This window comes from Lathamus discolor, chromosome 5 (genome assembly GCF_037157495.1).
Source record: "Lathamus discolor isolate bLatDis1 chromosome 5, bLatDis1.hap1, whole genome shotgun sequence".
Taxonomy (NCBI): Eukaryota; Metazoa; Chordata; class Aves; order Psittaciformes; family Psittacidae; genus Lathamus; species Lathamus discolor.
In genome coordinates, this window is record NC_088888.1 from 109,625,440 (window position 1) to 109,637,875 (window position 12,436).

Below are 12,436 nucleotides of genomic sequence, written 5' to 3' on the forward strand. Positions count from 1 at the left end.
TTGTTTAATTTTAATATTAAATATACACCAAACCCCCATGTTCATTAACATAACACTTGAGTGAATTCATAGCATAAATGAATGTATGAAAGCTGATATTCTTTTAGCACTACTTTATAGTTACTCTCTGTAGATTTGACGTCCTAGGTGTGTAGGTTTTTCATATAAATTAAAAGAATTTATATATCTCTGCTGCAGAATCTGAATCTTGCATTGACAAGGCCACAAGGCAGATCAGAGAGCAATTGCAATGCAGCAACACTATAGGCCACTAATCTCTCTGCCTTTGGTTAAATAATAGCTTATGTGGCAGGGAAGAGACAGAATCCATCTTCACTGAAAAATAGAACCGTGTATAGAAAGGTCGATCTTCTCTCACACAAATTCTAGTGTCAAAACAAATAGTCTCACTAAGTCAGGGGCTGTCACATTTAACTGAAGACATTTATGGAATGGCTTGATAGAAGCATCTTATAAGCAGCAGGCGGGTGATTCTGAGTTACCAAGATCAAATATTGATCAGGACTTTCCCCCAGTGTTCAAGAACTCTTGGATTTGAGAGTTTGGATACACCGTTCAAAGTGAGGGGTCCAGATACACTTGAATAGCTTTAAGATCACAGACTTTCTCCTCTGGCACACCCACATAAAATTGTAAAAGAGATTAAAAATATCTCTGCACAAGTAACTATTTTTCTTCCTGCATAGCTATAAAATGACTCACACACACAGAAAAAAAATCTCACAGAAGTTGGAATTTAAAGCAAATATGATGCAAGTTCAGTACTGGAATGGGGAGGTCCAATAGCAACGCAGAGACAACGCACAGCACAAGAAGCAATTTTGTGATAATTGGTGACATCTTTGACCTCTGCTCACATGTGAAGCAACTCCACACCCTTCCCAATGTTACCTTTTGATATTCTTCCTTGGATCTCAAGGCAGCTTCCATCTGTTCAGGAGAAAAGGTGTAGATGGCTGAGCGATACTGTGTGCCAACATCCCCACCTTGTCTCATTCCTGGGGAGAAAGAAAACACAGCACACCATAAGGATCACCCTCCCCACCTGACTAGGCTGCGGGCCTAAGTTCAATAAACCTAAATTTAGGATGTTCCATACACCTGGATTAGCACAGTCTCTTATGTGCATACTCAGTAGGTATTTTTAGGAAGTCCAAGTCTTTCCTTGGTTAAATAGTCCTGAAGAGATTCAACTCTGATATCTCCTTTTAAATGACATGCAAATGAAATGTGAGCATTTCACATTTTGGTAAATCACACAGTAGTCAAATACAGATGTAAAACCTTAAATAATCAAGCTGCAGTTACTGTAATCAAGGTACTCTTAAATTATCTTAAATTATTTATTTTGAACCATGCAAATGGTTACAAAAAAAAAAGTTTATTTTACCAAGTGCTTTAAAACTTTCTTGTGCTGGAGGAATACATCTTAATGGGAGAAAGGTTCGAAACACCCTTGGAGGTAATTAGCTATTCTTCTCTATTCACAAACCAAGACTGGTATGAATGTATTGCCAAGTTACCTCTGAAGTTACCCATTCCTAACAGCATTGCTTACGAAGCTCTCAAATCTGAGCTACAAAGAGCACTCTGATAGAGAATTGTGCTAAGGAGAAGGTCTGGATAAAGCCTGACTGAGTTAGTACTGTTACAGAGTGAGCAATGCCTAGGAACAAAAAACCATTTCACAATTTTTTTTTGAGTTTGGGAAAAGTAGAAAACACAGGTATACATGCATGTATCTACTTAATTCTATTTGCAACCTACACGTGGATAAAACAGATAGCAAAAGTAATACTGTTTATATGTGACATTTTGAAAACAAAACCCTAGTTATACTTACCTGTAACTCCTTCATATTATACCATAAATGAGTAATTCTGGTAATTAGCCCCTTTAATGCTGATGTTTGCAAATCCCTTCAAAAGACTAGTTGCATGAAGTTGCTCATGTACGAATTTTCAAAATACGGGATGGCTACTAACTACAAAACTATAAAATAATGGGCCAAAGCAGAGAGAAGATTACTACCTCTTAGGTGACTAGCTCAGGCATGGTTTGGCATTATGTAGTTGAGGCAGCCATGCTGGCCAAAGGCATTGTTGTCTTTCATTGCTATCCATTCTCATTTCCGCAGGCAGCAATACTGCAAGCCAGCTCTGCTGTGGATCATAAAGTCAAAAAACAGCCTTAGAGAGAAGGTTTAGCATTAAGAATGGTCGGGAGGTGCAGTTTTGCAATTGCAGTTTCCCAGTTTCTGTCTTTCATGCCTAGTTCCCAGTTTTGCATTCAAGAACATAACTTCTGGCTTTCCTCTAATAAAAATTATTCAGTTTGAGTTTGTCTGGTGTTGTATATGGACTTGGATGAGTTAAAAAGCTGGAGGTTCTGAAGCAGACTCAGAGAAGCAGACTCTTCTCAAATGCCTGCAACCCAAGACAAATCGGAAATCATAAGGATTTGTCTTTTGACTGCCACCAGAATACAGAAGCTCCTTTGAAGATTACCATCAACTCTCAGGACTGCAGAGGTGAAATGGAAAAAAACCTGCACACCCTGATGCCCCCCTAGCAAAGGGCAGAGGGTAGAGAAAGAGCCTGTGGTACTGGGGAGGAAAAGATGCTACCAACATAATACTACCCATTAAAACATAACTTTTATTCGTCCTGCACTTTCCAAGGAAACAGACAACTGGTTTAAAGGATAGCACAATAAACAAAATCTGGCTGAAATAGTTATGAACTAAAAGATGTAGAAATATTTTAAAAGATGCATTTGGACAAAAATTCCATTCAGTGACCAACAGTATACATCAGAGATTTGATTCCAAAAAAAACTTACGAGTTTTCTGATGATTTGGTTTACTTTTTAACTGCTAAAGTGTTCCATTATTACACACAAGAACAACAACTACCTTCTTCATCAATACTTAATAGTGTGGTCTGCAAGGCAAAGAATATTTTGCTCATTTCTTTGCAAGTATTTTAGGGTAGCAGGGAGCTCTTGTAAAGCCAGTGTTACTGAATAGTAAGGCACAAAATGACTACAGGCCAGTAAAGCATTAGTTTTGCCAAGATATGTTAAAGCTGACTGATGTTTGAGCTTAACAAATAGTATTCAACAAATCTATTTATTGTTTAACAAACTACTTAACAACCAACTAAGGAGTAGATTATGAAAATTTCCATAAATGGGGTATCACTATGTAGTATACCAGCTTCCAGCAAGCATTTCGAAAGTATGAGGTTAGCATAAACTTATGTGCATGGTGCTCTGAGTGAGAAGATAAACAAGATTATTTAATATATGCACATGCCACCATTGCATAGAAATAGGGAAGTGGTCAGCTTAATTTATTGAAGAAAAGTTTAAGAGGAGAACTGATGCTGATTTACAAATATGGATATGATATAGAGAAACACCCTGAGAAATAATGCTCTTTAGTTTCTCCAGTGTTGCCTAACTATGTAGGCCAGTTTAAAGTCAAAATACACAAAATCCAGACGGGAAATAAGGCAACATTCAAATAGCAAAGAGCATTTATCAGTGGAAAAATGCACCTAAAGCCATATCCCTTTCCTGAGGGCTTCACATTCAGGATATACATTTTCTGCAAAGATATACCAAAGCTTAAAGAGCTGTACAAGGTCAGTGATAAAATTATAAAATTAAGGAGAGGTCGGACGGTGCAATATTAACAGCCCCTCCTAGAACTCAAGTGTCAGCTTGCACTGTTAAACCATCCACTAGCTATGAAGAAGACTGAACAGGTATTCTAATTATTACCCCAAAGTGTAGCTTTAATGTGATCAATCATCTAAGCTAAAATGTCCTTCATTTTTCCATGTTACTTAAATCAGTTTGTACCTAAATCTCCCACAATCAGTAGCTAATACATTATCTAAACCACAAAGACTATGAGATAATAAGTTCCATGCGTATAGACATAATCAATTACTACTGTTGCTGTTGTTATTTGTAATATACCTCACATGTACAAACTTATTCTCAAGGATCCATCACTGATTTTTTAAAACCCTCTGGCAAGTCTTACTTGAGATTCACTAACTCAATGAGTAGCAAAAAAGGCAAGATGTTCAATTTACTAAACAACTGTGGTAGGATGATTGAGCTTAACAATATTGTATTTGTCTGAAAAAATAAAGTCTACTAAATAAAAAATTATTTCTGCTTGGCTATCTAAATAATCCACAATGTCCTCTGCACTTAAATTTCCTTCCTTTCCGAAATGACTTTCTTATTTTGTCTATCATGGCATTCTGTCTCTCTCCATTAACATTAGTCTTACACATTAGCCTTCAGATAAGAAAGAGAAAATATAAATAATTAATTTAATAAAGATGCTAAACATATGTGAAGATACTTGGTACTGCTAAATCAAAACCCATTCTTACAGGGAATTGATACCATTGATTCTAGCTGCACTGGATGCACATTAGACTATGAAAAAGTCTTCTGAGACATCTTCAGTTCCACTGAATCATGGAATGGTTTCCCAGTGCCAATCAGAATCTCTATAACTAGAGACAGGCAGAGTTTAAAGGGCTACCCAGCATCCCTGCTGTGATGCAAACACAGCCAAAGCATGGATGATTTTCTTGATTTTTACTGGTGAAGAAGGTTTAGAGCAGAGACAAGTCCTTGGGCTTCACATCAGGTCCTTCAGGATTCCAACACTAGAATCCTCTTGTTTTCAATCCTCAGGGTTTTCAAGGCCACCCCATCTCATTTGGGTGTACTTTCCAAATGTCAATGGTACAAGACAGCAACTAGCAAAAAGGCAAATATCCATCTCCCTGACAAGGTGATCAGGAGCACATCCAACAGTTGCAGGAACAAATATACCCTGGAGTCAAAAGGCTGGCACTTGCTGTTGATGCCTGAGACAAAGAAAAGTGGCTGCTATGCTGAGAATGGCCATAAAATCTTTTGTCAAAGAGATATTTAGATAAAGAGGCTGATTTTAGAAGTGATAGAAAAGCACAGAATTTGCAACCCTCTAGCAAAAGACAAAAAATTGTGGTTTTGGATACAGCTGCACAGTGCCAGAGTATAAGCCCAAAGTCTGTGTGAGAACTGGACAGTCCTTGTAAGCTCTTGTCTCTGGAGAACCAGTGAGAATGAGGGCATCTGGAGCTCTAAATGTCTTTAGATCTTGGGCATGGATCATATTTACGAATTTCACTTCGGCTGACCAAAGCACCTCTGCGGTTCTCAGCCTGGACTACTCTGGAGAACATAAAATTTCCTCACTGTGCCAGCAAACAGAACACCAATTAATCAAAAAATGCCCTCAAGAGCTGAGCGCTTGCTCTGATTTACATGAAACAAAAATTCATGGCCACAGGCAGGTAGATGGAGAGAACAGGGAGCTGTGATGTTTGCCCAGATACTGCAAAAAAGGAACAATTGCCAGGTTGAGATGCCCATGCAACCAAGCACACTGCCATTGGAAAAAAATGTTATTTGGCAAAATGTAAATAACAGTCAAACAAATGGCTCTAAAAAGCTCTCTAACCTCTTTGATATCTTCTAATGCACCTGGGTAGGAATGACTTCATTTTAGTCTCCCACATGTTTCATTCATATTTCGTTGGCATCATAGTAAATACTGGTTCCCCCTTGATTTGAATGACTAGAATAGATTAAATCACCCTGGTTCTATTCAGCTGGTCAATACGTTTTCCTTAAGAGTTTCTATACCTTGTCAAAACTACAGTGTATTCTTGGCAGGGGCAAAGAGTTCCCCCTTTAAAGCAATTACACAGCTATTACACTACAATTTTGGTTTCTGTTGAGATGCATCTTAGGTGGGTTGTTGTCCTTCCTGTTTAACTCCAGAGTATCTTGAGGTCAATAAGAAATAGGAATATCCACAGCATTAATAAAACCACAGATTTTCCAGTACTATGCTGGTTTTATTTTTTGCTTTAGCAATTGCAAACAACAAGATTTGTTTCAAAACAGTGATTGCTTAATGTATTACTTACAGAAGGCTAAAGCAAAATATACTTTATTTATTTCAGTGGCTAAATCAAGGATTTCTTTTGAAGACTCAACCCTCTAATGGCTTGAAAGTAATACTTATACAACACTCCTTATCTTCTCCCCATTTTAAAATAATGAAAAAATGTAATGGCATCATTTGTCAACCTTGCTATTCTCAGAGGATCCAAAGCATAATGGAGATAAATGACTAAGGTCTGTTAGGCTCTTCTGTGTCACCAAGTGAAATTTTAAAGGGCAGCTCAAAGCTCTTATTTTTATCATAATTTTTTCTGTGATTTATAGACTTTTCTGTAGCTGTCACTTATTTTCTTACTCCTGCAGAAATCTGATACACTGATTGGTCATTTTCTTTTCCCCAATCAATCCTTGCTGAGTTAAGACTAATAAAACTCCTTCTTCCAGCTCATCATATAATTATTTAGTAAAAATCAATTGCACCATGTCACCCTGGCTTGATGTCATCACTCACCGTAATGATTACATCTATACAGCTTAAAAGTTGCCAAGGGAAAGTAAAACTCTTTATAGCATATGATTAAAGGAGAAAAATGTTAATAGAAGAGAAGTTAGTTACAGTGCTGTGGATTGAGAGTTCTTGATGAGTTTCAAGGTGCCAGGTATGAGGAAGGATAAATGAAAAATAAAAATGTATCTTCAGAAGGTTACTATACATGAATGAGCTTGTACATATTGAAGAAAACTTTTGTACTGTCAATAGAACGAAAGGTTTACAAACCATTCAATATACATGGGTTTCAGTGTCAAGGAGGAATCTATACTTTTGGTCTTCCCTATTTGGTCATCATAAAAAAAAAGTACTATATTACCTAGTGAGGCACTGGAACAAGATGCCCAAGGAAGTTGTAAATGCTCCATCCTTGGAAGTGTTCAAGGCCAGGCTGGATGGGGCTTTGAGCAACCTCGTCTAGTGGAAGGTGTCCCCTGCCTGTGGCAGGGGGTTGGAACTAGATGTGCTTTGAAGGTCCCTTCAAATTTAAACCCTTCTGTGATTCACCATCACCACATCATACTAAATTAGTATGGTCCACCCTAGCATCTGCTGGGAAAAGTTATCCAAGAACTAGAAGCTAACAACAGAAATGCACTCAGGAGATTCTCCACCTCCTTCTTTCAGCTGGAATAAATCTCTCCTGCCCCACTACATACACCAAAAACACTTCCTGAGCTTTGCTCCCTACAGTTTGGGCAGCCTGCTTGTATTCGATATGAAATAAAGGGTCAACTTTCAGAATGCGTAACTCTGCACTGTTAGGTTTTAAGTTCAATCCAGCAAAATGCCCACAACTTTTTCTGCTTCCAAGTTTTGTCTTGTGCTTGTCCACATGCTAGTTTGTTGGTTTCAGCGTTTTCTTCCAGTAAGAAAGAAACACAAACACCGCATATATTTCATGTAGGTTAAAAACTACAGCTTTCCTGTTTGCTGTTCAGAGACATTCCTGTATAGTATAGAAGGGACTGTTACTGAAGGGGTGGTGGTATGGCAACATAGGCTCCATCTCTGATCAATTATCTTTGCTTTTTATTAGCATTATTACTATTCAATAGTTATAAAATGCATCACATTGTTTCTCAAGATAGTTCAAATGTTTTCTAAAACTAGAAAGTCCAAATGAAGACTCGGTTTAAAAGAAGAGTTCTTGGGATAGGAATGAAATCTTTTAACAATATTTATCAGTGCAGAAGGAGCTAAGCTTCTAGGTTTAGGAAACCAAAAGTTGACCAAACACAGGTGTTAAATGGGGTGAGTCAACTGTGTTGACTACATTTTTACTGACAATCCTGGGAGCTGAGACTCTCCATGACTACAGAAGCATCTAAATTTAAGTGACTCAGTCTTTACCCATCATTGTCAATGATGGCTACAGCTATCTCAGTCAATGAGCCATCATTGACTCTTTTCTATATTGACTAGCTGTGCTGTGATGCTTACAAAAAGCTGGACAACTACTGATCATGTACAAAAATATAATTAAGGAATACAGAAATCAGATCAGGTACTACACAGAGCTCCGCTATGGAATCACACAGATTTGCTGTTGTTTTCTTTATGTGTCTTCTCATTTCTTTTCATTTATCTGTTGCTCACTAGTGTCTTGCCTAAATTTAGGCATGTGTTAACACTATGAATCTAAACCTACTATGAACCACCAGGTGTTACTGCAATAGTAATAAAAATAATTAGTGATAATAAAAATAATGGTGTTGTCATTCGCTTTTATCAGCAGATAAGCTCACAGGCCACAGCTCTCTCAAAACACAGACAAGTATATTCTTATAAATATGCAAGAGAAAATTACAGGCAGAGAAAAACAGTCATTCACTGAAAATATTGTTGTTTAGAAGAGAGCCAGTTTTGACCTCTTGTACCTAATTATACATGAAAACAAAGATTAAAAGCCTACTAATAATCACCATAAACTATGATTAATGATGCCATGCTTCAGTGCCTCAGATTTCTAGACCAAAGTACAAGGAAATTCACTAGTGGGTTATTTAAAGAAGAGAAGAATGGTTCGAATTACTTTGGTTTGACTTTGTCTATTGCTTTCCTTGTATAAAAATTAGGAATCAAAAAATTCTGCAGAAAAAGACCTTCTAAGATTGCTCTTGTCTAGTTCTATAAACATAATGAAAATCTAGATGTGGTTATTCACACTACACACCTATTGACTTCAGGGATATTTGAAAGCTACTGAAGACAGGCCGTAGCATTGAGAAGTCAAAATTTTCCTTCAGAAGTTACAAATCAACAAGCCTGAATTAAAATGAAGACTCCCCCCTCCATCCCTCCTCTTCCTCTGCTGTTACAAATGCATCTATGCTATAATTATGAAATAATACAGAAATCATCCTGAGGAAAGCTGTAATAGAATAAAAACATTTTCCAAAGTTGTTCTTACAGGTATTATGAACAAAAGGAATCATAGAATCACAGAATGGTTTGGATTGGAAGGGAATTTAAAGCTTATCTAGTCCACCCTCCCTGCCATGACCAGGGACAATTTCAACTATATCAGGCTGCTCAAAGCCCCATCAAGCTGTCTTTAATGTTTCCAGTGACAGGTTATCTACCACCTCTTTGGGCAACCTGTACCAGTGCCTCACCACCCTCATCATAAACGATTTCTTCCTTATATCTAGTCTAAATCTACCCTTCCTTCAGGTGAGTGGTGGGTTCATGTTGCCCACAGTACAAGAGTCACAGTGTCATCTAAAGTGGCAGAAAAGATTGATGCCATGACTTTTTTCATCTTCAAGGAACCATTTTATTACTGACTGCAACAATACTGAAAGATAATTTTAGGTAGTTCTGGGGTACTGTTTAACACATCATTATAAAATAAATAGGCTAAAAGTAGTTTAAAGATAAGAAGAAATCAAGAGCCCAGAAGGACTTTTGCCCTTGAGCCAGAATTGATTCAGCACCACTCAGTTCATAATGCAAACTATTCAGCCATCTCAGCAACCATTGCACCCTCTAATAATCCTCTTCATTAAAAAAGATGCAGAGTCAAATCTCTGCTTCTCACTGTGATATGGAAAACCAACATCTCCTAAACCAGAAATATAGGTCAGAAAAAGTCTATTCTAATTTATATGGTTAAGAAGAGTTTAATCAAAGGTCTCCAGTAATAGAAACCTAATAAATTAGGTCATGACAGCTAAAATTCCTGGGGATGCAAAGCAGACTAACATTATGTATTTATTTTTAATGCATATTTACTTCTAGAGAAAGGATAAAGAATAGGAACAACATAACATTAAGCATTTAATGTCATGAAAGAAATGGAGTTGCATTCTCAAAGCGCAATACTGGTTAAGCATCATTGGCAAAGACCAGCTTTGCTACTTTGCAAGAAGTGTAGACCGCAGGTATTGATGAGATGATGATGGGCAAGGGACCACTAAACTGGTTGTTGGTGGGATGGGTAGACATCAGTCAGCTATGTCGCACCATTGATAGTTCATTGGAAATAGGAATCAGAAACTGAAGGCAACAGAAGACACTGTCTCCTATCAAGCAACTGGGATCATAGTTCTATTGTTGAGTATTCAGTCCTGCATGAATACATTTATCTTTATTGTGCCTCAGCATATCGATTTCCATGGCTTTTTTAATTTATCAACACAGAGCTGTGTTTTATTCGTTTCCTCCAAGAGCCTCCTAGCAATATCTTTACCACAGATTTAATTAGCATCCTCTCCACTATATCCTCTAAGTCATTAATGAAAATATTGAAGAGTATTGGACCAAGAATGGCTCCCTAAGGGGTTGGTAATTCTATTTTGAATATATTTAATATGTCTGGGGACAATAGATTTTGTATTTCTACTGTGTTTTGTTACACCTTGTAATAATGCTGAAACCATCAGGACTCTTAATAACATTTGAAATACAAGACAAAGGTGCTCTGTGCTTTAATCTGAGAATTGCAAATTTCATTCAAATTATAAAGGGAAGAGAGTTACAGAAATGTAAAGAAAAAATCAAAAAATGGTTCTATCTTACATGAAGAGATTACTTTTTTTCCTTTAAACTTTAAATGGAGTTACAAGCCTGTACAGAATACATAATGCTGGTTTATGGTCGCTTTAGTGTTTTTTATGTGTACAGCTGTTCTTCCATTGGTATAAGTAGACACATCTGCTCATTAGCAATACAATGTCATTTCTAGTGTCTAATTTTAATTATTTGCAGATGATAGATTCCATATGCAATGCCTAAAAAAAGTACAGTCCTTCAAAACTGTTGAGAAATAAATATACCCTCTGTAAGTAAAATGGGTCAGCACAATGAGAAACAGATATTAATCCGGAGAATTCATGTATCAGCACTAAGGCTAAATGTCAAACTGTTTGGAAGGTCACAGGGAGGAGAAATGGCTCATACATCTCTTCTTTACCATGGATACACAAGACATATGGACTAAGAGATGTTCTGAAGAATCTGGCAGGTGATGAGTTTGTTGTAGTACAGATGGTCCTCAACGGCTGGAAAAATATCAGTTCTGCTTACATTTCCTGTACAAACACAGGCAAGATAAGGACTTCTTCATGACAGAAGGAAGGAATGAGATTACTTACCAGCAACTTAGGTTCTCTGTAAATTCGCACTCAAAGAATCAATAAGTCTAGAAGAAAATTTCCAGAAGTTCCTGGGCAGCAGTGGCCATGGGCGCCTTCACCCTTTACCCCACTGTCAGAAGGCAGCCAGAACTGTGGAGGCCTGGCTTCCTCTCAGTTCCTCCCAACTAAGTAAAAAATCCAAACAGGAAGCCAGAAGCAGCAATGAAAAAGGATGGGATTTGCATACATCAGGGGCCCACTCCAGAGAATGGTAGTTGTACCTAAGTTATTTCTCGTGGGCTGGGAAGGATTAGGTACTCTAGACAAATATGGGGAGCAGAACTATCAAAGCAAGAACGCGTTTTGGATTGTGTTCAAGAGAGAAAAGATCTAAAGGAGGCAAGTAGAATTTTCATTTGCCCCAAACATGTTTTAGGGAGAAATAAATAGGTTTTGGTTTGTCTTCTGCTTTTCTCCGGTACAGTAATTGAAAACAACAAGGAGGCCTTTGGACTGGACTGAAATCTCTGAGACAAGTAGGACATCAACCACACACAGGGTCAGGGGAATTATGAACAGTAATATGCTTTACAGGAGTCACATTTGCACAGTGACAAACTCCTCTGATACCAGATAGATTTTTCCAAAGAGTTGAAGAAAAAGTTTCTGACACCCCACAAAGAGTGGCCAGACTTTCTAATCAGATAAAATATGCCATCTTCCTCCCTGACCATAAGCACAGCTGGGTTTTGCAGTTGGCTCACGCACTATAGGATAGTGCTAATGCCAGAAGGGTGGTCCCACCAGCAGTCATGCTCCTGGCAGTTGAAGTCCTGGCAGAAAATTACATTTCACTTCAATTCATGCCGGGTTAATTTTCAGCTTGATCAGAGAACTTTGTGACTGACAATGTCAACACAAAGAAAGAGGTTGTATCCTGCAGACAGGTCAGGGAGAGAGAAGAAAATTGCCCTTTTCCCTAACAGTCAAGTCAGAGATTAGCTTATAGCAATGATGGAACTACTGGTTGAGGCACAATACAGACAAACTGAAGGTCTGAAAACCAACATCCCTCTGGACAGACAGCATGGAGTTGCCAGCAGAACCACTGTTGGAGTGCAATTTTAAGGTATATAAATTAAAAATCTGGAAGGGGCTGAGGATGGCCTCTTTAGTGAAAAAAAAAAAAAACAAAACAAAACAAAAACAAAAACAAACAAAAACCAAGGCAATACGTAACCCCTAAACTTTTATAAACTTTAGAAAAGTAAGATTATGTACAAAGTGAACAGCCATA

At 37.7% G+C, this 12,436-nt stretch overlaps 1 protein-coding gene across 1 annotated transcript in view; it reads right to left on the reverse strand.

Annotated features, from left to right (window-relative positions):
* MSRA (methionine sulfoxide reductase A) overlaps positions 1–12,436 on the reverse strand; it is a 291,015-nt gene that overhangs the window by 94,114 nt on the left and 184,465 nt on the right. The window contains exon 6 of the mRNA XM_065681883.1: positions 913–1,019. Within this exon, the coding sequence (XP_065537955.1) occupies positions 913–1,019 (107 nt within the window). The remainder of the gene's footprint in view (positions 1–912; positions 1,020–12,436) is intronic.